At 44.8% G+C, this 26,416-nt stretch overlaps 1 protein-coding gene across 2 annotated transcripts in view; it reads right to left on the reverse strand.

Annotated features, from left to right (window-relative positions):
• The window catches only part of TYK2 (tyrosine kinase 2), a 109,509-nt gene continuing 83,093 nt past the window's right edge, over positions 1-26,416 (reverse strand). For both annotated transcript variants that reach the window (XM_040346414.1, XM_040346415.1), the window contains 11 exons: positions 24,146-24,281; positions 23,526-23,677; positions 21,765-21,915; positions 18,916-19,013; positions 11,609-11,801; positions 9,169-9,287; positions 8,911-9,083; positions 6,607-6,724; positions 6,399-6,509; positions 4,192-4,333; positions 1-2,318 (listed from right to left, as the gene is read on the reverse strand). In XM_040346414.1, coding sequence (XP_040202348.1) covers positions 4,199-4,333; positions 6,399-6,509; positions 6,607-6,724; positions 8,911-9,083; positions 9,169-9,287; positions 11,609-11,801; positions 18,916-19,013; positions 21,765-21,915; positions 23,526-23,677; positions 24,146-24,281 — 1,386 coding nt within the window. In that variant the 3' untranslated portion in view covers positions 1-2,318; positions 4,192-4,198. The remainder of the gene's footprint in view (positions 2,319-4,191; positions 4,334-6,398; positions 6,510-6,606; positions 6,725-8,910; positions 9,084-9,168; positions 9,288-11,608; positions 11,802-18,915; positions 19,014-21,764; positions 21,916-23,525; positions 23,678-24,145; positions 24,282-26,416) is intronic.

Raw genomic sequence — 26,416 nt, forward strand, 5'->3', positions numbered from 1 at the left:
CAATGAAGGAAAGGAAGTCCCAAGTCTGTGATTGGACAATGAAGGAAAGGAAGTCCCAAGTCTGTGATTGGACAATGAAGGAGGAGAGGTAATTCCAAAGTCTGATTGGAGAATGAATGAAAGGAAGTCCCTAGTCTATGATTGGAGAATGAAAGATAGGAAGTCCCAAGTCTGTGATTGGAGAATGAAGGAAAGGAAGTTCCTAGTCCGATTGGAAAATGAAGGAAAGGAAGTCCCTAGTCTGATTGGAAAATGAAGGAATGAAGGAATGAAGGAAAGGAAGTCCCTAGTCTGATTGGAGAATGAAAAAAAGAAAGTCCCAAGTCTGTGATTCGAGAATGAAGGAAAGGAAGTTCCAAGTATGTGATTGGAAAATGAAGGAAAGGAAGTCCCTAGTCTGATTGGAGAATGAAAAAAAGAAAGTCCCAAGTCTGTGATTGGAGAATGAAGGAAAGGAAGTCCCTAGTCCGATTGGAAAATGAAGGAATGAAGAAAAGGAAGTCCCTAGTCTGATTGGAGAATAAAAAAAAGAAAGTCCTAAGTCTGTGATTGGAGAATGAAGGAAAGGAAGTTCCAAGTCTGTGATTGGAGAATGAAGGAAAGGAAGTTCCAAGTATGTGATTGGAGAATGAAGGAAAGGAAGTCCCTAGTCTCTCTCGCTCTTCCTTTCAGAATATTCCTTGCAAGCTCATGTGCACGGCAGAAGAACTGACTGGCCCCAAGTGCTTTGCTTCCTTCTCCCAGTCTGGGTGCTGCTATACAGGGAAATACAAGAGGCTGACACAATGTTAAAATAAGGGACTTGCACTAGTTTAACTTAAAAAATACATGTAAATACTTTTTTTCTCCTTCTAAAAAGGAGCACACAATTGCATTGATTGGTGTTTTTACATCTGCTTAAAGCACAGTTTAACTCTTTCACTGCCAGTGACGTGTACCACATGTAATGGCAATGTAGGGGGTTACAACAAGCTCCTGGCTGCTATGGTTTTAGATCAATGTGCGATGACCCTCTCCGCCACCCACATTTTGTTTTTTGTTTTATTACAGGTACTTACATAGCGCTATCAATTTACACAACACTATACATATTGATTGTACATTCACATCAGTCCCTGCCCTCAAGGAGCTTACAATCTAAGGTCCCTAACTCCCATTTATACACATACTAGTGCCAATTCAGACAGGAGCCAATTAACCTACCAGCATGTCTGGAGTGTCGGAGGAAACCAGTGTACCCAGGGAAAACCCGCGCAGGTACAGAGAGAACATGCAAACTCCAGGCAGGTAGTGCCGTGGTTGGGACCAACGACCCCAGTGCTGCCAGGCAGAAGTGCTAACTACTTAGCCATGGTGCTCCCTGCCATGGGAGCTCGGCACCACAATAAACATGGTCAGGATGACGAGCGGAAGCAGATAGAGGGAAAATCCATTCTCTGATCTTCTGTTCAATGAAGGACACTGGATGCAGCCACCTCTCAGCACTTCTAGGTTCTTCTAGAGCTGTCAGTGTGGCTAGGTAATCAGCTGAGCAGTCTGTTCTTGATCAGCTTCAGCAGAGGGCTGGGGAGACATTAGGGGTCCAATAGCCTTCACAGGCTGTTAAGGCTTCATTGGAAAGTACAGGTCAAGGCAGAGACAAGCAGCCTATGGCAATTTAGCTCTTCTGGGCCTACAAGCCAATGACTGGCAGAGCCTGCTGCTTCTTGTAGACTCAAAACAGTCGAAATGCCACAGGTTGATTTATCATAGAACAAACAGATATATAGTTATTTAAAATACTGCATTATTGCACAATCATTTCAGCATACATTTTGCTTTAGACATTTAACATGCATTGCAAACATAAAACCTGCATCTCTGTGCAAGAAAAAAAAAAACTGAAGCTGCGACTTCATCTAGCCGCGGAGCAGTAAACAAAACTTCCACAAGTTCACAGTTGTAAAGTTCAAATTTGGTAACAGATGCACCGTATAACGTTCAGTCGCATGTCTGGCCGACCCATGGAATCGATCCCATTGGGTCATAACCCAGGATTGAATACAGTGAACAAGGTTGAGGGGGGGGGGGGGGTATATGTTACATTGGTAAAGTGGTTAACACTGTTCCAGTGACTAAAAAAAACAAAAAAAAAAAAAAAAAAAAAAAACACAATTCGTACACCGCTGTCTTCAGAATTTGCCTCCAATAGTCATTGGTCGGTTGTACGGGATGACAGATTGCACACCGCTGCATATTTCCTACGCTTTGTAAGTAGCGTGTCACGTTGCAGATTGAGGTTCAGTACTTGCATATTCCTTCATCTGAGCAAAGCTTGGCTAGAAAAAGAAAGATGGATCAGAAAACAGCAAGTACACCTAGCTTAAAGTGGTTGCAAAGCTTCATTTTTTTTTTTAACAAACATGTCATACTTACCTCCACTGTGCAGTTAGTTTTGCATGGAGTGGCCCCGATGGTCCTCTTCTGGGGTTCCTCGGCAGCTCCTCCCCACAATAGCCAACCCCCTTGGGAAGCTCTCTCCTGAGGGGGTTACCTTGCGGGCGTGCTCCAGTCTCACACTCTGCGTCCATAGACACAAAGTGTATGTCTCAGTCCCTCCCCCCCAGCGGCCGCATCATTGGATTTGATTGATAGCAGCGCGAGCCAATGGCTGCGCTGCGATCAATCTATCCAATCAACGCTGAGAAGCAGTGGAGAAGAGGACACCGGAGGACGCACACAGCAGGTGAACAGGCTCGGGCAAGTAAAACAGGGGGGGGGGGGGCCCGTCATTGCCAGGTATTTTTTCACCCTAATGCATAGGATGTTACACTGCAGCTCATCAATTCTTAAATATGATGGCTGCATTTGTTTGTTTTTTAGGCCCTTTTCATTTTACACCTGGCGATCTGGCTAGTAAGTCTGTTTTTTCAACAGACTAGGCCAGTGATGGCGAACCTTGGCACTCCAGATGTTTTGGAACTAAATTTCCCATGATGCTCCACTGCAGAGTGCATGAGCATCATGGGAAATTTAGTTCCAAAACATCTGGTTCACCATCACTGAACTAGGCTGTCCTGTAGCTATAGCAGTCAAATTAGATGGATGAGTCTAAATCATCTAGCACTGATAGGGGTCCATACAATAATCCGCTTTTATTCATGTAAAGCCTTCATCCAAAAAGGAAAAAAATTTGTTAGAATATATATATATATATATATATATATATATATATATATATATATATATATATATATATATATATATATATATATATATATATATATATATATATATATATATATATATATATATATATAAACAGCGTTTGGCTCCAATTTGATAGTCCAGTCCATCTAAATCTACTAGTCCATCTAACTGCTCCTCCAGGTAATGAGGATGCTGACCAAAGGTGTCTCGTAGCCTCTTAATCCAGAATGGAGGCACTCTAATACATGGGGGGTGTTACTGGTCAGATCACCAGGTGAAAACAGAAGGGGAAAAAGCCTAATGAAGACTAATGCAGCCACCCCATCTAATGATTGGTAAGCTGCAATAGGTTACATTTTTGGATTTAACTACTTCAATACTGGGCACATTCACCCCCTTCCTGCCCAGGCCATTTTTCAGCTTTCAGCACGGTCACACTTTGAATGACAATTGCACGGTCATGCAACACTAACCATGTAAACATTTTATACATTTCTACACAGATAAGAGTTTGCTTTTAGTGATATTTAATCACTGCTGGGTTTTTTATTTTTTACAACATTTTTTGGTAAACAAGTAATTTTTCTCCTTCTCTGATGTGCGCCGATGAGGCTGCATGTTCAGTGCCCCAATTACATCTCCTGCTGTTCCCTGCTAGGGGATGCTGCTGATCGGCTCTCCTCACCACACACTGTCAGTGTGAGGCGATGACCGTCACTTCCGTCTTTACATGTGACAGGGTGTGATTGGACACAGCCGATCACATGGATAAAGAGCTAGTCTGCTAGTCGCAGCTCTTTACAGAGATTGGGGGTCGCACTGTGTGCTAGCAACACGGCGTGGGCGCAGACATTTGGGTGCGCCGTCATATAACGTCCACCCAGAAAGAGCTGCACCTCCATCATTTAAGTGGATAAAGAGGTTGTAAACCTCCCTGTGTAATTTGTACCTATAATTTTTTTTATAGTAAAGCCTATAGGGCAGATTCCCTGGCATACGCACCATTTCATCAGCACACACTGAACACAGATGGGGCGGGAGTGCTGTATGTGGCACGGAAAGATTTCAGAATGGGGATAAGATTAGGAAACGAGGGTCGGAAATTGGCTTCCGTCTCCCAGCAGTCCTTCATCAGTTTGTAAATCTGTTGAGACAAAAAAAAAAAAAAAAGGATTAAAATCTAAGTGATAAAAATCAGCATAAATACAACATCCTGAGCATGTGCACACTGTTATAGGTGTTGAAGCAAATTACTGTAAAAACAGAGAGCTCATCGGAATTAGGCTCATGTAAGAATGAGAACGGAAGGATACAACCATGTATTCACCGATCCCTCTGAGCTCCGACACCGGCCAACACAGAGGGTTTGGTGGTGGCTGCAAAAGAGGAATAGTGGGGCGGAGCGCTAAAGAGGGGAGCATAGAGTGGTTGGGTTGGCTTTTTAAACAGACGCTGCCACTTATTTTATTTATTCATTATAGGTACTTGTATAGCGCTGTCAATTTACGCTGCGCTTTATACATATATATTATACATTCACATCAGTCCCTGCCATCAAGGAGCTTACAATCCAAGATCCGCAACTTGTATCCATACACATACTAGGGCCAATTTAGACAGGAGCCATTTAACCTACCAGCAGGTCTTTGGAGTGTGGGAGGAAACCGGGTACTGGAGGAAACCCACACAGACACCGGGAAAACATGCAAACTCCAGGCAGGTAGTAGTGCGATTGGAATTCGAACCGAGAACCCTAGGGCTGCTATGCAGCCCTAAATGGTTTGATAGTTACCATACCGGTAGATTTAGATACGTTTCTAAATCTCCCTTGCCTCTGAAGACCAATCAACGTTCAGATCGTGCTTCAGAGGCTACTGACGCTTCCTCATCGACTTGAATGTATAGCATTTAGCAGGCTTGCTTACCGCCGATCGTTACAAGTCGGATCAACTTTTCTGCAGGCGTGAAGGAAAGCATTGCAGCCGCGGCATATTAACACCCTGCACCCTGTCCACTGTCTAAAGCAGCTTTCAAGGGGGGCAGTTGATGGGCAGCAAAAATGCAGCCCAATCGCAAGTCCAAACAAGGCTATGATCCAATTTATCTCAACTACTTAAAGAGGAGTTCCACCCAAATTTGGAACTTCCTCTTAACCCACTCCTCTCCCCCTTACATGCCACATTTGGCATGTCATTTTTTTTGGGGGGGAGTGGGGGCTTCAGGAAGAGTGGGACTTCCTGTCCCACTTCCTCCTTCCTGTAGGCGACTAAGCTTAATCGCCTACAGGAAGGGGCTGCTGTAGGCGATCGCCTAGGACACGTCACAGGTCCTAGGCGATCTCCTGGCCAATTACACGGCGCAGCGCCGGGCCGCGCCGCTCGCGCATGCGCAGTGGGTGCCCGGCCATGAAGCAGAAAGCTGTCACGGCCGGGTGCCCACACTGAGAATGAAGACGCCGGCCGGGGAGGGGGGGGGAGAGGAGCGGAGCCCCGGCCGGCGCGTCGCTGGAGCAGGTAAGTGTCTGTTTATTAAAAGCCAGCAGCTACACTTTTTGTAGCTACTGACTTTTAATAAACATACAAAATTGGCTGGAACTCCCCTTTAAGGACTGGAAGGCCCCTTTAACGACCAGGCCATTTTTTGCTATAAGGCACTGCATCGCTTAGTATAATACAGGTATTTGCACCCACTTCCGGGCATAGATAACCGCAGAATCTGCGGATATCTACGCCACGTTACGTCGTGGGCATTCTGGATAGGTAAGTGTCCATTTATTAAAAGTCAGCAGCTGCAGTATTTGTAGCTGCTGGCTTTTAATATATTTTGTTTAGGTGGACCTCCGCTTTAAATGCAAAATGTAACATGCATCTAGTATGGGGGTTGTTCAGACTGCAGATTATCAATTTTTGGCCACATGGCAGGCAGCTTTACCTTCTACATAAACCCTGCAGATATTGGTCTAAGTGTACACTGCACCAAAGAGCTCACTTCAGACTTCACAAATGGGTGGGCATTGAGGTGGCCATGTTTAAACTGCAGCTGCCCCTTTATTTGGCTTCTCTTGATAGGACCCTATGGCAGAGAGTGTTCCACTTGAATTTTAGCATCAAACGCAGTGTGCAGCTACCCATGATTGCTCACAGATGCTAGAGACTATTCGAAAACAAATGGATGATGATGTGCTGGGATGGTGGGGATTTTGGTTTTACCTCCATAGGGCAGTCATTTGGACATGGCAACCTTTGACCTCGATCCAGCAGATCAATCAGTCGAACCACCGTCATCTGTCCCTGAGTGACGCCAATCATCTCTATGAATTTCTAGAATGAAGGATAGAAGAGGAGACAATGTAAGCAGGCATCAATGACACCATGGCACCGAGATGGTAAGGAAGAACCGGTGAAGTGGTGTACTCACAGCCGGGGGGCTAAGATAGGAGTCACAGCGAGTCAGAAGTTCATACAGAGTCACTCCGAATGACCAGACATCCGAGGCATAGAAGAACTTACATTCTTTAAGACATTCAGCGGCGTACCTGGAGGAAAAGACACAGATCAGATCATCCCATGTAAAAGTACCAACAAGATGGATAGCGTGACTTCAGCATGGCCTAGTGAGTAACCTCACAACTTTCTTGTTCACTACAACTCACATTTTTTCGCTGTACAAAACGAGACACCTGAATATGGCTTTTGAATTAAATAGTGTGCTAGTTTTTAGGTTCCTGCTTTTGTAAAGTCTAGTACACTTGATGAGATCCAAAGAATGATCTTTTTTTTTTTTTTTTTTATGATATTCTCCAGTTTAGTAACCACTTCATTTTCAAAGTACAAAAATCATTGTACAACAGGATAAAAATTCCAAAGTTATGTCATGTGTTGTAGTGCATTTGTATTGCAATTTTAAGTGAAAACTGTACTGAATAAACAAAAACCAGACGATCTGGTATAGTACGAGAACGTTTTTTGTGTTTGTCCCTTTGGAAAATCTGGGATGAAAGCTGTGTACCAACAATCAGATTATTGTACGGTCGCTTCAAGAGCAGTATTTTCTGTACGATTTTCTGATCATGTGTGCTTGCCATAAAGTGATTTTAAAGCAAATTTTTTTTGTTTAAACAACAAACACGTTATACTTGCCTGCTCTGTGCAGTGGTATTGCACAGAGCAACCTCAATCCTCCTCTTCTCAGGTGCCATGCTGGCGCTCCTGACTCCTCACTCCTATTGGGTGCCCCCACAGCAAGCAGTTTGCAAGGGGGGCACCCAAGCAGGCACGCTCCTGACTGCGGCTCTGTGTGTCCATTCACACACTGAGTTGTGGTTCGTCCCGCCCCTCCATCTTTCGATTGGCTCACTGTCTGAGTGACAGCAGCGGAAGCCATTGGCAAAAAGCCAAACAGAAGTGCAAGTCTCGGAGAGGCAAGACTCATGGACATCGCTGGATCTAGAGGGGGCTCAGGTAATTTTTGGAGGGGCTGGTATACACAGATTTATTTTTTTACCTTCATGCATAGAATACATGAAGGTAAAAAAACGTGTACCTTTACAACCACTTTTAAAGCGGGGGTTCACCCAAAAATCAACTTTCTGTCACTAGATCCAGCATACTGCTGACATCTGCAGTATGCTGTTTTTTTTTTTTTTGTACTTATCATTTTAGCGGTCTTTCTTCTCCGGCACCGAGCGGCGTATCCTTCCGGGTATAGGCGTTCCTAAATCAAGCGCAGTTGATTGACGGGCTTGGATAGCGCGTCACGCCTTCCGAAAATAGTCGACGTGACACTCGGCAATTTACGGTGCCTGCGCAGTCAGCTCTACACGGCAGGCGCCGTATAGCGCCGTAAGCAGCCGCGAGTCACTTCGGTTATTTTCGGATGGCGTGACACGCTATCCAAGCCCATCAATCAACTGCGCTTGATTTAGGAACGCCTCCTCCCCGCAGAATTCTCCGCTCGGAGCCGGAGAAGAAAGACCGCTAAAACGATAAGTACAAAAAAAAAATCCAGCATACTGCAAATGTCAGCAGTATGCTGGATCTAGTGACAGAAAGTTAATTTTTGGGTGAACCTCCGCTTTAAGTGCATTTGTGATATGTAAAAGAAAATTTTTTTTTTTTGTAAAAACATCTGTATTTAGTGGTTTGCCTGGAGCTGCCCTTTAAAGTATCTACAAACATAGAAGAACTCTTGTGCACCGTGCTGCAGCTCAGTTTCAGGGTCTTGGCAATCTTGTTATAGCCGAGGCCATCTTTATGTAGAGCAATAATTATCTTTTTCAGATCAGAGAGTTCTTTGCCATGAGGTGCCATGTTGAAATTCCGGTGACCAGTAAGAGAGTGAGAGCGATAACACCAAATTTAACACACCTGCTCCACATTCACACCCGATACCTTGTAACACTAACAAGTCACATGACTCCAGGGAGGGAAAATGTCTAATTGTCCCCAATTTGGACATTTTCACTTAGGGGTGTACTCGCTTTTGTTGCCAGCGGTTTAGACATTAATGGCTGTGTGTTGAGTTATTTTGAGGGGACAGCAAATGTACACTGTTATACAAGCTGTACACTCACTACTTTACATTGTAACAAAGTGTCATTTCTTCAGTGTTGTCACATGAAAAATAAAAAATATTTTACAAAAATGAGGGGTGTACTCACTTTTGTGAGATACTGTAGCTAAAACAAGAACTCTGCATTGGGTAATATGAGGAGATCCTTACCAGAACACGGGGCTGTCACCGTCCTCCCTTACTCTGTAATATTCATGGCCTTCAGGCACCGCTTTGGCCAGTCCAAAGTCCCCGATCTTCACCACATTCTCATTCTCCACCAAAACATTTCGTGCTGCAAGATCGCGGTGTATGTAATGCTGGGTGTGGAGGTAAGCCATCCCCTGTGACACACACATAGAAATGTATCATCATAATGCCTAACTGAGTCACATGATGTCCATAGAATATGATGGAGCAAGAGCTCACCTCACAGATCTGCTGAGCAAAGAGTAATATTTGTGCCAGGCTCACATTGTGCTTGGGTAGGTAATCCCGGAGACTCCCCAGAGGGACATACTCCATTATTAGCTGGACAATCTTATCTCCTGCAAACAAAACACACAATCATTTCAGTTCTATAGGATTAAAAGGTTTTCTCTGGCTGTTGCCACATTCACCTGCATTCTACAAAATAAATACATCTGGGTAGATATTCACCTTCCTTGTAAGACAAAAACGTACCGAAAACATAGGCCTAGATTCACATAGTGCGGCGTAAGTGTGGGCGGGCGTAGCGTATTTACGCTACAACTTAGAGAGGCAAGTGCTATATTCACAAAGCACTTGCGTCCTAAGTTACGGCGGTGTAGCGTAAATGTGCCGGCGTAAGCGCGCCTAATTCAAATTGTGAAGAGGTGGACGTGTTTTATGTAAATAAAGCATGACCACACGGAAATGACGTTTTGAACGAACGGCGCATGTGCCGTCCGTGGACGTATCCCAGTGCGCATGCGTCGGATAGAATGACTAATATACATCGAACACTGCCTACGACGTGAACGTAACTTACGCACAGCCCTATTCGCGTCCAACTTGCGCAAACGGCGTAAAAAGATACGCTTGTTCCGATGTCCATACTTTGCATGGGCTGCGCCACCTAGAGACCTGCTTTATCTTTACGCCGGCGTATGTCTTACGTAAACGGCGTAACTAAATGCGACGGGCGCACGTACGTTCGTGAGTCGGCGTATCTAGCTTATTTGCATATTCGAAGCAGAAATCAACAGAAGCGTCACCTAGCGGCCAGCGTAAATATGCACCCAAGATACGACGGCGTAGGAGACTTACGCCGCTCGTATCTTGGCCAAATCTATGCGTAACTGAATCTATGAATCAGGCGCATAGATACGACGGCGGCCATTCGGACTTAGGGCAGGGTATATGGAGATACGCCGTCGTAAGTCTTTGTGAATCTGGCCCATAGAATCTCTATATACAGTTAGATCATTAGAGCCAGCCATACACTGATTGAATCTCAGCAGGGACCAGCCAAGGTTCAATTGATCTATGGACAGGCTGGTTGTACCCAACTTGATCCAATCGACAGACTTGGGTACAACCAGTCACTGGCACATGCACACTGCCCTCTGAAGAGACGGTATACAGAGTATGCAGTCCCTTCAGAGCGCTGTGCTGCGGCAACCATGCCTGGAGTTGCATCATCCCAGCTCAGCCATTCACATCGCCAGAGCCTGCGAACCCAGAAGGAAGACTGGAAGGCTTAATTTTACGGGAAGTCTTTAACAATGTGCAAGAATGCGAAGCATACTTGCACATCATGACAGTAAAGTAATTGTAAAGCTTAATTTTTATTTTTAAATAACAAACATGTCATACTAACCTACTTTGTGCAAGGGTTTTTCACAGAGCGGCCCGACCTCTTTTTATGGGGCCCTCTTGGCTCCTCCTCTTCTTGAGTGCCCCCACAGAGAACCGCTTTCCATGAGGGCACTTGTGCGGACGTGCGCCCGAGTCCAGCTGCTGTGTACATTGACACGGACAGCAGGATTTGGCCCCACCCCCGTGTCACTGGATTTGATTGACAGCAGCAGGAACCAATGGCTCCTGCTGCTATCAATCTATCTAATAAAAAACAGACAGTGCCTGGAGCTGCCGTGCTCATCCCCATCACTGAACGACTGGGCTCAGGTAAGAAAAGGTGGTGGGGGTTGGGTGCTGCAGCACAAAAGGTTTTTCACCTTAATGCATTAAGGTGAAAAACCGTGGGGGTTTATAACCCCTTTAACTTACAGGGACCTGTTTTTTGTTTTTCTTCTTTACTTTTAGTACCCCTTTCACACTGGGCAAGGGAGGTGTGGTGGCGGTATAGCGGCGCTATACTGTTGTATTTACAGCGATATTCGGCCGCTAGCGGTGCGGTTTTAACCCCCGCTAGGGGCTGAAAAAGGGTTCATACCGCCGCAATGCGCCTCTGCAGAGAGTATTACCACGGTTTTCCATGGATTTCAATGAAAAGGAGCGGTAAACACCCCGCTCCAAAGATGCTGCTTTCAGGAGATTTTTTTCCTCCCGGCAGTGCATCGCCTCATTGTGAAAGGGCATGATTATTTCAGGTGTTATTTATGCGCTATTTTTAGCGCTAAAACGCCCGAAATACGCCTTAGTGTGAAAGGGGCTTTAGTTTTCAGACAAATTCTACAGAGGCTGCAGCACCTATGTCACCTCTGCTACAGAAATCTAATGCTAATAAACATAAGCAACCGAATTTGAGGCACAGCGCCATTTAGGTGGGTTGGATGAAAATACAATTCAGGAAACTTCCACCTGAACCTATTCTTGGAATTCAGCTTTAAAAGGAAATCAATAGAACGCTGCAACATTGCTATGATCAGAAATGCGCACATACCTTGCTCACTGCAGCGTCCCTTGTATTTGACAATGTTTTCATGGTAAAGGGTCTTCAGAATCTTAATTTCTCCTTTCCAGCTGGTCTCCAGCTGCTGACTGCAGCCGGACTTGAGAGATTTCACAGCCACCATCTCCCCTGTACCATCGTTATTCGGATCATAGCAATACAGGCTTACTTTCCCAAAGTGTCCCTGCACAGGGTTTAAAATAAATAAAATCACTGGTGTAGATTCAGGTAGGGTCGCGCAATGATACGGTATCGTATTTACGCTACACCGCACTTGCTCCGTAAGTTGCGGCGTAGCATAAATGGGGCCGGCGTAAGCGCGCGTAATTAAAATGTGGAAGGGGGGGCGTGTTTTATGTAAATATATGATGACCTGACGCGATTGACGTTTTGTACGCGCCGTCCGTGTACATATCCCAGTGTGCATTGCTCCCAAGTACGGTGCAACGACGTATTGGTTTCGACGTGAACGTAAATTACGTCCAGCCCTATTCGCGAACGACTTACGCAAACAACGTAAAAAATTCAAATTTCGAAGCGGGAACGACGTCCATACTTAACATTGGCTGCGCCTCCTAATAGCAGGGACAACCTTACGCCGAAAAAGCCTAACGTAAACGATGTAAATAAATTGCTCCGGGCGTACGTACGTTTGTGAATCGGCGTATCTAGGTAATTAGCATATTCTACTCCGACAACGGAAGTGCCCCTAGCGGCCAACGTTATATTGCACACAATTCTACGCCGCCGCAATCAAGTTACGTCGGTGGAGGAAGCCTATTTTTTAAGCGTATCTGCCTTTGAGAATCGGCGTAAAAATACGCGGGCGCAGATTTCAAATTACGGCGGCGTATCTGGAGATACGCCGCCGTAAAAGATACGTGAATCTACCACACTGTAACAAACATTCTGAGAGAAATATTCATGGGAATTCAGCCATTCATTTCACAGTTGTAACAGATTTGATTTGAATTCTGGCTGTTAGACAAAAAAAAAAAAAAAAAAGTAAAGAAAAAACACTGTTCAGTGGTTTAGTCGTGTCCAAATCTTCGTGACCTCATGGACCATAGTGCGCCAGGCTTTTCTGTCCTCCACTGCCTCCCTCCCCGGGCTTGCCTAACTTCATGTTCATCGTTTCGATGATGCCAGGAACTCCGGCATTGAGAAGAGAAAAGCAAACGCCCAGTGCATGCATGAGGCCCAAGATAAAAAACGTAATTTCCCCTTTTGTTACAATTCTTCACTTTCTTCCTCAGGCTACAGTTACTTGAGATAGAGATAAGAGGGCTGCTTGTATGGTGTGTGATGGTATCAGTGAGATCAGAGCTAGAATAATGTATAGCCAACATAGACAGTGGCCCAGGGGAGTGCAAAGATCATCCTCACATGTTGCTGCCTGTAGTGCATGCCTGTTTGTAATAGGATTCCAGACTGCTGCCCTGCCTGTGCTCCGTCAGATATGGCGACCCGTCAGAATTGGCAACAGGAGCGTCGTTCCGTCGTCGCCATCTTGCTACACCCCGCACTCGTCCACAGCAAGGATACAGTGAGAAGGCGGCAAGCTGCCATCTTGCTACACCCACCGGAGTTTTGTATTTCACACTTATATTTAACAGTAAACGGAGCTTATATAATGAAATAAAGGATTTTGAAATCCATCGGACAGTTTACATGTTGAATTATAAAAGCAGCAGTGTTCTGTCAGATTACCAAACCTGTGAGATCAGCAGGTTTGCTGCTGCTTTTAAAATTAAACATCTAAACAGTCCGTCCGATTTCTAAATACTGTATTTGACCTTATAAGCTACATTTACTGTTAAAAATAAGTGTGAAATGCAAAACTCTGGTGGGTGTCCCAATGTCCGCTTGCCCCATTCTCACTGTATCCTTACTGTGGACGAGTGTGGGGTGTAGCAAGATGGCGGCGACGGAACGTCACTTCCATTACCAATTCTGACGAGTCGCCTAATCCGACAGAATACCTGCACAGTTTGTACATTTTAGCTGGAAGAATATGGGTCAGATTATTCAAGAGCTGTGCTAGAAGAACAGGATGATAGTCTGCAAATGAAGATCTTAGGGGAAGTAGCAAATATGCAAATGGATATATGAATGAATATGTCAAACCTTAACCACTCTCCCACCGGGTCAATTCTGACATTCCTCTCCATGTAAAAATCATAATTTTTGTTACTTGAAAATTACGCAGAACCCTCAAACATTAGATATATGTTTTTTTTAGCAGAGACCCTAGGGAATAAAATTGCGGTCGTTGCAACTTTTTATCTCGCATGGTATTTGCACAGCAATTTTTTGTAAAAACAGTAAAGTTAACCCAATTTTTTTACATAATGTGAAAGACGTTACACCGAGTAAATAGATACACAACATGTCACACTTTAAAATTGTACACACGCCTGGAATGGCGCCAAACGTTGGTACTTAATCCCGTAGGCGACGCTTAAACATTTTTTTGAGTTAGAGGAGGTCTAGTGCTAGAATATTGCACTCGTGCCAACGTTTGCAGCGATACCTCACATGTGCGGTTTGAACGTTGTTTACCCAAGTGGGCACTACTTAGGTATGTGTTTGCTTTAAAAAATTTTTATCACATTTATTCCTATTACAAGGAATGTAAACATCCCTTGGAATAGTGCGTGACAGGTCCTCTTTACACCCAGATCTCACCTCTAGGCTGGGAAGCCTGAAATCAAGCCAAATCGCATCCTGCCTCCGAACGATCAGAAACTATGGGTACCATCTGACCCACTGGAAATCTCCATGTTAACATCTGGCGCCGGTCCCCTCTCCAGTTGGCCGATCGCAGGGGCGAGCCGGGAGAAGCAACGAAGGGGTGCGGGAGGGATGTTCCCTCCCGCCGCCTATAAGAACGATCAAGCGGTTGAACAGCCGATGTGATTGTTCTTATGGTGAAGGGAATCACCATCTCTAAAAAGATATCTGAATGATGCCTGTAACTGCAGGCATAATTCAGATGTCACTGCTCAAAGTCGACAACGTCATATGATGTTGGGCGGGTGGGATGAGGTTAAAGTAAAATTCTTGGATATACCCAACTAATCTTAAAAATGCGCCTCCTAACACCTATACTAACCAACCTGAGTGAGTAAGATCGATCTGCATACTTACCCATGTTTAGTGGAGTCCGGTCACATGATCCGGCTTCCCTGTGTCAGATAGCAGCAGTTTAAGGGGAAATGAGAGAACCCTGACAACAGATGGGCCATAGTAAGCCTATGGGTGATGTCACAGTCCCAACCGTTAAGCGCTCTCTCCTCTGCAGCTAATGCTGGGCTGACACAGGGTAGATGATGTAAATGGACTCGAGCGGCCTGAAAATAAGTATACAGATCTTTGTCAAGTTGGCCATACATGGGTCAAAATTTGTCCACTTCAGCAGATCCATGTATGGCCACTGTGGTTGAACAAAAGCTGATCTACCATTTGGGTTCTAAACTGCAGCGCTGATCAGTGTTTTCTGACAGTAGGGAAGTCTCCAGACAGGACAGTAGGGAAGTCTCCCCGCTGTCAGAATACAAAGACAGCAGGGAGGATTCCGCCATCCACCTCGAATATGTGGATGGGAGAATTGGGTAGATTTTTTTCTTCAACCCGCTGGTTGAAAAAAATAAAAAATCTGATGATGAATGTATGGGCAGCTTTACACAGGTTAGACGGAATAGGTGTAAGGAGGGGAATTTTTTTTGATTGGTTAGGTATAGCCTGGAAATCCACCTAAAAGGACGGAGTTGAGAATCTTCACTGAAAACCGTGTGTGAATATTGACTCAATGATCCAATACTGTTGCATTAACTGTATTCACTGGAAACACCTTAACCCTGATTGGAGGGTTGTCCATATACAGCACTACTGGCAGACAGCTAGTCTAGGGGGCAGAAATATACACTCAGGGCCCAGTGAGAGTGCAGGAAGGTGAGTGGACAGAAAGAATAAAAAAGCAAAAACACAACCCCGAGTAGACAAGTGGGTGCGGAACTGGACGTGCTTCGCTCGCAGGTAAAAGATCTTTTGCATTTCAGGGCCAAAGCGGCGCTGCAGACCTGTCGACGATACACCTATGAGTCGGGTAACAAATGCGGCAAGTTGCTGGCTAACACACTGCGCTCCCGTCGACAAGCCTCCTATATCCCACATGTACTGTCCCCTACAGGACAAAAACAGTCCACTCCACAGCAGATTTCACGGGAATTTAGGCAGTTCTATAGCTCCCTGTACAATCCGACCAAACCCCCCATTTTGACAGACTCAATACAAGACTATATCTCCACGTCCCTAATGCCCTCCTAACCCGCTGAAGCTCGAGACAGCCTAGAAGACCCTATTACACTACCAGAAATCGAACTGGCGCTGAAAAGCACCAAACCGGGTAAGGCCCCGGGTCCTGACGGCCTCACCATAGCATACTACAAGACTCTGCTTCCATCGGTGGGGCAACATATGGTGAGACTGTTCAATGAGTTAGGCGCCGGGAAATCGTTTCACACCACTACACTGCAGGCCCAGATCTCTGTAATTTTTAAAGAAGGTAAGGACCCAGCTTGTTGCGGTAGCTACCGTCCCATATCCCTCCTTAATACAGACCTCAAAATATTCACCAAAATCCTGGCATCTAGACTCCAAGGACACCTACCGCGCCTTATACATCTGGATCAGGTGGGCTTCGTGCCCACAAGGGAAGCCCGGGACAACACGATCAAAGTGCTGAACCTCCTACACATGGTGACCTCCAGTAAAACACCTAGCCTGTTTGTCGGAACAGACGCCGAAAAGGCGTTTGACCGGGTTGACTGGCAGTTCATGATGTCTACCTTGGAACACGTAGGATTGGGAGATAAAATGAGGAATTGGGTGGCAGCAGTGTACAGGGGACCGACGGCACGGGTGAGGGCTAACGGGATGTTATCGGATCCATTCCCAATAACCAACGGGACAAGACAGGGGTGCCCTTTATCACCCCTCCTATTCGCACTATCGCTAGAGCCCTTCCTGTGTCATGTCCAGCTAAATCCTGACATTAAAGGCGTTCTTACCACAAAGGCGCATTACAAAGTTTCCGCATATGCGGACGATCTGCTTTTTACCCTCACGGACCCCGACGCCTCACTCCCAGCCCTTTTTCGGGAATTCGATATCTATGGCAGGCTCTCCAATCTAAAAATCAACCTGACGAAGTCAGAAGCCATGGGTATAGGGATCCCACAGCAACAGCTAGCCCGGCTTAAAACTGGGTTTAATCTGAAGTGGACGGAAGTTGCGCTAAAGTATTTGGGGACACACATCCCCTCCTCAATCACGCACCTATACCGACTGAACTTTCCCCCCCTCCTGACAGAGGTTCGGAAACTATTGACTCAGTGGACCGGGGGACTGCACTCCTGTGTGGGCAGATGTAACATTTTAAAAATGACAATCTTACCCAAATTTTTGTACCTCCTACAGGCCCTCCCGATCCACATCCCAGGTGATTACTTTAAACAGGTACACTCCGCGTTTATTCACTTCCTCTGGGCGGGGAAAAAAAAGTCACGAATACAAAGAACAGTCCTCTCCCTCCCTAAACTACATGGCGGTCTGGCCCTGCCGGACATCCGGACTGATTACCATTCAACACACTTGGTGAGATTAATCGACTGGTGCCGCCACGGACAAAATAAGTTGTGGACGCAGGTAGAGCAAGGCCAGGTCAGGACCCCCTTACACCGTGCCCCGTGGTGCTCGGCTTCACTTCCCTTAACAGTAATGCGCCACCCTTTAGTGGGGAACACGATCAAGGTATGCGCGAATCTTTTCGCTCGACTCTCCCTGGCTTCCAGGAACTCTCCTCTCAGACCTATCATTGGACACCCGCTCTTTGAACCGGGCTTAAAAGATAGGAGGTTTTTGGACATCGGAAGAACTGGCCTCCTCCAGGCATCCCACTTTAGCTCGGGGGGAGGTGGAAATCGGCAGCGGAACTGACAGACCCAGACGGCGAATACCGCCTTGACTTTTTAAGAGCGACCCAGCTGACCCACTTCTTGAGTAGTATCCCAGCCCCCCCAGCTGGACAGGCACCACTGACAGAGTTAGAGGAGTTGTGTGAAGAGACTGGAGTGCTCCCACACGCTCCGTCCCTGCTTTATGCTAGGTTGATCGCCCCCTCCGGAGACTACCAGATGCCCGCCCTGACAAAATGGGAAAGAGACTTTAACACGCAGTTCTGGCCCACCACAAAACAGAACATAATCCGCTTCACGCACAAATCATCTCTGTGTGCGAAAATCCAGGAGATGAACTACAAGGTTCTTACTCGCTGGTATAGGACCCCAGACCTCCTAAAGAAACTGTACCCCAATACCTCCGACACCTGCTGGAGATGCCAGCAGGATAAGGACACCCTGCTCCACGTGTTCTGGACCTGTCCAAGGATCAGGGGCTTCTGGGGAGAGGTGCGCCGGATCACACAAAAATTCACAGGATACGTAGTGCCGGATGACCCGGCCTACTTCCTCTTACATGCCACCAATATACCACCAGGAGTCTACAAGACATCAGTGGTGCGTCACCTTTTGGACGCAGCCAGGGCCTGCGTACCTCTCCGCTGGAAGTCCCCTCACCCTCCGACTATTGCCCTCTGGCTGAATAGGGTAGACGAGATCAGCCGAATGGAGGACTTGATCCTCTCCAGCCAACAGCGTCAGGAGGCATACTCTGAGACGTGGCAGTTGTACAACTTTTTTAAATACTCGGACGAAGGTCAGAGTCTCAGGGAGGTCGAATGCCCGACGTCAACCCAGTTGCAGGTATAGTGCCTGCTCTCTTAGAATTGCAGAATATCCGGAAACGGATTAGATACACTTAACGCCCTCAGGGGCGCTTTACACCTATCCTGCTTGTGCAACCCCCCGATACCCACCCACCTTGTACTATACCTCTCTCCGCTCCTTTCTACTCTACTCTTTCCCCTTTACTCTTTTTCACTTACCGTAAACGGAAAATGGCCCTGGAGGTCGGCCCAGCCGGGCTACGCTATCAGGGCATGAGTTGATAGCTCCAAACGTTGAGGGACACACTCTTACCGGGGCTTAATGGTAATTTGATGCTTCACTGAAATACTGTGTATGTGGGCATAGGCCCACACGTATATATATATTTATGTATGTACATAAGTTTTAGTGTCTCTGCTGTCATTGTTGTATGGTGGTGGTCCGTGTGGACTGGCTTCTTTGATAAATAAAAAAAAAAAGCAAAAAATAAAAAAAAGCAAAAACACATACCTCTCCCAACTCCCGGATCTTTTTCAGGTATCTCTTCTGGAACACTGTGGGGTCTGCGATGGAGAAATCGGGGTTGATGGAGGCAATGTCGGACAGATCTACAGGCGAAAAAGTAAAACAAATTGGTAACCATACAGTGGTGAAGAAAATAAATAAAGTTCTGCGCTAAACTAGATTATTAATAGCTGCTGCCTCCACTAAAGGCAGCCACCAGCAGATGGCAAACTGAATAAAATAAAATATTGGGGGTAAGAGGAATTGGCGCTGCTAGTGTAAGGTATAATCTGGTGTATCACAGTATATACCAAAGAACGTAAAAATAAAATTAGTAACATGCTAGTGAGTGTACACGTACGATTCAAAAGAACGTCGTTCTTTTGAATGGCACGAATGCGGTAACGTCATCGACAAGAATGCGCTCGTCACATTGCTGTCGCCGCCATCTTGCTTTACCCTACCTATGCCTTGGAAGCTAACCGCGCAAGCGTCAGTCATTTCGAGCATGCGCAGGTTTCCATGGAGGCAGGCAAGTATACACAAGCTTGGGTTTCTCGGCAGGAAAAAACACTGCTGAGAATCCCAACAAGAAAAAATGAGAGCAGGTTCTCCATTTTTCTCGTCGAGATTCTGGGCAGTTTTACAGACGAGAAACCTCAAAGCCTCGTAGACACGCACGGTTTACTCGGCAAGAAAGTTCTGCCAACAGAGAGAAAACGGCGCGTGTGTACGAGGTTTAATGCATATTTGTTGTGTATTACAATATTTTGATTGATTTTATGCATTTTAGCACCTATTTGGATATGAATTCTGTTTTTTTTTTTTTATTGAAGTTTATAGTATGCATATGATATATTAATGCACAATTGCTACAATAAAGCATTTTGATTTTATGCACTTTTTGGATATGAAATATTGTTTTTTTTTCCAATTTAAGTTTTTATAGTATGCATATGATCCATTAAGGCAAAATTGTTACATTACAGTAAAACCTTGGTTTGAGAGTAACTTGGTTGAGAGTTTTGCAAGACAAGCAACATTTTTAAATACTTTAAATACATTTTGACTTGATATGCAAGTGATGTCTTGATATACAAGTAGCATCATGTCACAACTAAGTATAAAAGAAGAGAGGAGCCTCCAAGTGTAGAAATATGGTTACATTTAATGAAGGTACAACATGTTAATTAATACAGGCACATCTAGGTATGCAGGCATCCGGGGTAAATCTGTCCACATAGATCATCCTCCGCATCAACGTCATTCCTTCCACTCTGCGATCCATGAGCGCTTCAAGCCTTGCTTTCAGATCGCTCTACTGCAGGGTAGTCTTCCCTGTTAAGATTGCAGACCGACAGTGGTGAGAGCCAGCAGTGCGGAGGACGGTCTATGTCGACAACTTTACCCCGGATGCCTGCACACTTAAACGTGCCTATTTTAATCGTCAACCATGTGCGTTTCTAAATGTTGTATCTTCATTAAATGTAACCCTATTGCTACACTTAGAGGCGCCTCTTTTATACTCTGTAGCTCCTGCTGAATTTTGCTTTTAATCCCCTTGTGGAGGCTTCCATTTGTGGATGGACATTTTATGGTTACACAACCTATGACATTGCTATAATCTATACGGAAGGACTTATGAATAAATGGTTGTGGAAGGAATCATTTGAGTTTCCATTATTTCTTATGGGGAAATTAGTTTTGATATACAAGTGCTTTAGATTACAAGCATGTTTCTGGAATGAATTATACTCACAATACAAGGTTTTGCTGTATAGCACTTTGATTTTTTGCACTTTAGCACTTTATTACGGATTCTTGTTATGCGCACAAAGCACGTTACTGATTTCTTGTTGCCGATTTTCACGGTTTTTGGTATATACTGTGATACACCAGATTATACCTTGCACTAGCTGTGCCAATTTCACTTACCCCCAATATTTTATACAGTGGTGAAAACTTGCCATATTAGGTTTCATACTTTGCTTCTCACCTCGGATCTCCATTACAAATTCAAGCAAGGAATCTCTAGCTGAATACACATACACAAGAAGATATCATTTTCTCCTCTCTTCACCTAGAAATAATGCCTCGGTTCCAATAAACATTTATCATTCCCCAAATGCTTAAAAATCATCATCAAAAACACACAATTCTGATTATTAATGCATACAAGGTCCCAGTATGTGATCAGAGCAGAAGACATTTGTCATACATGGTGTAGGACGTAAAGCAAATACCAGGGCTATCCAAGTATGGAAGAGCATGATCGGCCCCCATTCCCCGCATGTGACCATACTGGTGTTTAGCCCAGTACCATCGCACAGGGCCAACTAGAGCAACTCAAAGCTTTTACTGGATTTTTCTCCTTGCTCTTGGCGGCTGAGCAGAGCAGTGGTGAGCTCAAGATGGAGAGTATGTGCAACTTGGGTAGGGGGCTATGGGCATGCATTAAGTCGCCTAAGAGGTCTTGGAATTTCAATACAGGGTGAAGCAAAAACTTCTACCTATAATAATGCTCAGTCCTGGCAATTGGCCTATTCACCATATCAGGTAATTCTAGCTTTTTTTTTTTTTTTTTAAAAGGGTGCTCAGAGCAGTAAAAGGTCCATATACAAGGTAGAAAGCACTTCATGGTACTGGATAGGAAGCCATTTTGAGACTATAAACAAAGCAAAAAAGATGCACGTTACGCAAGATAAATACTACAAATGCTTACCATAAGAAAGTCGCAACTCTCATTCTATTACAATAAACTCCATACTAATCCTCAACAAAGCAACGTTATATTGGTAGGTATATTTGGGTATAGCAAACTGACACAACCCCTATGATGCGCTTTCTTTGCTCACCCTGGGGCTGCAGTTGTGTTAGTTCTCGGAGGATTGTCCGGAAGGAGGGTCTTCCTGAGGGGTTGTAATTGTGACATTGTCCAATCAGATCCGCCAACTCTTTGCAGGATGGTTCAGGGAGGCCCAACTCCTTTTCATAAAACCGTTCTTTCTGTAGAGAGAATGACAGAATAGCACAATAAGCTAGTTAAAGGGGAATTTTGTACCATAAATTTCAAACAGCACAAAACTGCCACAACTACGAATGGATCAAATGAGGTATAAAAAGACTCAAAGGGGCTCTGGGCCAGGATCCCAAAGCCCTTGTGAATGACGGAGCTCTCCCTAAAGGTGTGAAATGAATAGCTATTGAAGAGATGCAGGAATCATATAGGGCAACTTTAGACGGGATATCTAAAGTTACTAAAACTGGAGTGCGCATAATCTGGTGCAGCTCTCCATAGAAACCAACCAGCTTCCAGGTTTCTATGTCAAAGCTTAAAGAGGGGTTCCGAGCATATTTTTTTGCAAGCTAAAATTAATCACATTAAATAGTCCGTAAAACATATTAATAGCTCCCCAAACGTTACAGAAATCATTGCAAACACTTGCCTTATATCCTCCAGCTCAGGTTGTGGCCGTATCCATCATATGTGTGGGCATGTGAAGCCCAGTTCCTTTTTCTTCCTGGTTTTCAGGGAGAGGTGCATGCTGGGCGATTTTTAGGCACAGTAATGCCCAGAGACTCCTGGGAAATGAGTGTCATCATTTCCCAGGAGGCAATGGGGTCTTAGGACAGGAAGTTGAACCACCTAGAACCAGGAACTAGGCAGATTACGAAATCTGCCTGGTAACAGCCAGATAGACGTGAGTAAAAATTATTATTTTTTACTTAAAGGCAAGCTGTTAATAGAAAGTTCATTTTTAGGGTGGAACTCTGTTTTAATGGAACAAGCTGAAGTTAGAAGCCCATTGGCTACCATGCACATGTGCACCAAACTTTGCACTTTCCAGTTTTAGTAGATAAACCCTATTGTGAAAAAAAAAAAGTTATGCATCATGAGAAGGTTCAGATGTGGGGATAAATTGATTTTAAAGGTTAGATTTAATTATGGGATGAGTAGGTTCAATATAAGGGTTCACTATAAGGTCTAATACTGAATAAAAAGGTATGTAGAACAAAAGCTCCCTTGTATAGTAGGACCAGAAGGTGCTGGATGAAACCTTCTGCCTTTACAGTCAAGATATCAAAGCAGTTCTTGAAACATTTTAGACTTCCTGGATGTCCATATATGCAAATGTTTAGGCCTCACCCCATCTTCTCCTGTGTGGCACCTCTTGGGCCTGGCAATAGGACTACTCAGGCAATGGGTGCTGTATTGTCAAGCTGCTAGCTACCTTGAAAGTCAGGGCATTTCAGAAGGAGGGGGGGGGGGCTTGGTACCACTTTGAAGGTGACAGTAGTAGGTCTGCATGCAAGATCTGTTGCCCTATAATGCATTTCAGTTCACAACATGCAGGTTTACTTTAAAAGGAAAAGCCCACTTTTAGTGGATTTTTCTTAGTTTAACATGGCTGTACATTCACCTAAACAGCCCCACCATTGTAAAGTTTTTATAAATACTTGGCACCCACTAAAGCCCCGTTTTAGTGAATTCTTCTTTGTCGCTTCTGGTGAGGTCTGCTCTGCAAGGGACACACATGGGATTTCAGCTGTATGGATGAGAGGGGCCTTGCCTAATACCCAATATTATTTTGGATGAAGAAATCCGGCCAGGTTACCTCAGGAGGTGTTCTTTCCTTCAAAGGAACTTCCCCATTAAAACATATTTCCAGTAAGGTAGTCCCGAAACTCCATTTGTCAGCAGCGGTACTGAGAGTGGCGATATTTCGAACGCACTCAGGTGAAATCCATGGGATTCTGTCCACACGCTCTGGAAAAAGACGGAAAAGTCAGTACTACTGCCGCCATATATGCCAACTACTTTTTATATACATATTAACATATTCTGTAGGGCTTTCCAACATGACAAAAAAAAAAAAAGACCGTAATGAACCCCCCCCCCCAAAAAATGAGCCCAAAAAGGAAAGGCGTTTTATATCAAAGAAAACAAATGGTATGGATGATCGCTGTATTTGATCTCAAAAGTTGATCAGTCCAACACAAGAACTCAAGTACCCAGCACAAACTGTCACATGCACATTTAGAAAAGTGGGGGTTTGGCTTCAAAGTCGGACAATTCAGGGCCCTGTGTATGGAGGGCACATGGGGGTCAGGAGCTCACTTGGTGCCCAGAAATGAACAGCATCATCAAATGTGCTGCCGGCGTTTTGCAATGCTGTTTGTTCACACGCTGTACCAGACAAATGCACATATTGGGACATAAAACATCACTCCGTACCCTCTCTGGACAGCACTGTGAAGGTCACGCCTGGGTCGCTGAGTTTAATGAACGGAGAAGATCCATCTTCTAGGCCTTTCCTGGCCAGTAGGATGTTATTCGCACAGACATTTCCATGGACCAAATTCTTATCTTCCTGCAGAAAGAAGAAAATGTGTTTGTTGCATCATATCACAGAAAATAGTCATTTCGATATAGAAAATAACCACAGAACTGTAACGGAATGGCCCGTGACACCCAGAGACCTTTGAAGGATGTGGGGTACTCCTGTGCCAGCGTCGCTAATGACTCTTGGGTCATCCTATGCCCCTTTTGGGCATAGGATGGCTGAGAAATGATAATTCATGTATTGCAGGAGATCTTGAAATACTACAAGTTGTTAAAGTCTGACTCCAACAGGTCAATGGAGTGTTTTCATTCAATGTGGGGGGACACATGCTTTTGAGGTGTTAATTGAGTCTGCTCCTAGATATTCCATTGTGTGATGCTAATACGGTTGTGTCTATTGTACTAATTAAGTCTGTAAAGGTCAGATGTCTAACTTTGAGGTGTTAATTGAGTCTGGCTTCTGAAAGACCTTTCATTGTGGATGCTAATGACACTGTATGGTGTGAAAAGCCTATTGATGATCAGGTGTGAATAGCTTATTGTCGGAGACAGAACGTCTGACATAGGAATGTGTATTATGCAGGTGAATCGCTTATTGTCGGAGTCAGGACGTCAAGGGGATAATTAACTCATCTGAATGTCATTATCTAAAATAATGTGTATGAAGCCCCCATTGTGTGATATTTTGGGGGTGGAGAGTTTCATTGTCCCTGTAACATGCTTTTTGGTTGTGAGCTGTATAAAAACCATTAAAAGATTAATTCAATCATTTTGGAACCAGTAACAGAGCTGTGTGTGAAGTCTCGTTATTCTGGGAAATGGAATGGGTCGTGTCTGATGTGTCGGATAAGCTGTCGTGGGGCGATGGAATGGGAATATCGTAAACGGTGGTGACCGTTACAAGAACATTTTAGCCATTCCACAAAACTAGAGAACTAAAACCAGAGGATACAGACAAGTAATCCAATACAGAATTATGTAAGGGGCCTCAAACGGTCCCATCACCACCCAACCCTGAAAGCAGTGACAGCCGACTGAATGAAATGGAAATAAGAAGCCATGGGCTTGTTTTTAGTGGCAAGGATAGCATGTCCTGCCTGCAAATAGCCAGCATCTCCGCTCACTCATAGAAAACAGTCCTCCTCTCACACTGCTGTACAGAGCACCCAGCCACTGCATCTGAATGGGCCCGCCATTTGCTTCTTCCTCTGCCAAAGCTGCCAGCCTGATATCTACTCACAGGAGTCACAGTTCTTGATAGAAGACCAGGCTTAAATCCCCCCCCCCCTATTTTGAATAGAGCAAGAAAGGGTTATAACCCCTGTCAGATATATTTTTTTCCGCCATCTGTGTCCAATTACAGATATTTCCCTTCACTTCCTGTCCCATAGCCAAACTGGAGGTTAGATGAAATCCCTGAAAATTAGGGAAATTCCTTGGGGACCCCCAGGCCACCAGAACTAGAGTACCTATTGGAAGATGTCCCTTCTATTACTTTCTGGGGACAACCCCAAATTTGTGATTTTCTTTTACTTTCAATGATAATCGTAAACAGGACATGGAGAGTGTCAATAAAAACTGACAAGTTTTCTAATCCATCTCCACTCCATCCAAAAACTAAGGGCCTGATCCACAAAGAGCGGCCGTAACTTACATTTTCCTATTTAAGTTACACCGCCGCAAAATCTCTACCCAAGTGCCCGATCCACAAAGCACTTACCTAGAAATTTTGAGCGGTGTAACTTAAATCCGTCCGGCGCAAGGCGTGAAAAAAAATGAATAAAAAAAAAAAAAAAAAAAAAAAAAAGACAGCGATGCGGGATAGAAGGGTCTACTTTTACATGGTGTACTAAGTTGACACCTTGTAAAAGCAGCCCTAATTTTGCGATGGCAAACTAATACTTACGGAAAAAAAACGAAGCGTAAAAGCTTCGTGGATCTCCGTAAGTGCTAATTTGCATACCCGACGCTGGATTTCGACGAGAAATGCCCCCAGCGGCGGCTGCGGTACTGCATCCTAAGATCCAACAGTGTAAGTCCCTTACACATGTCGGATCTTCTGCCTAACTATGAGAAACTGATTCTGTGGATCAGTTCCATAGATAGAAACAGGGATACGACGGCGTATCAGTAGATACGACGGCGTATCAGTAGATACGCCGG

The sequence above is a fragment of the Rana temporaria genome, chromosome 3 (genome assembly GCF_905171775.1).
Source record: "Rana temporaria chromosome 3, aRanTem1.1, whole genome shotgun sequence".
Taxonomy (NCBI): Eukaryota; Metazoa; Chordata; class Amphibia; order Anura; family Ranidae; genus Rana; species Rana temporaria.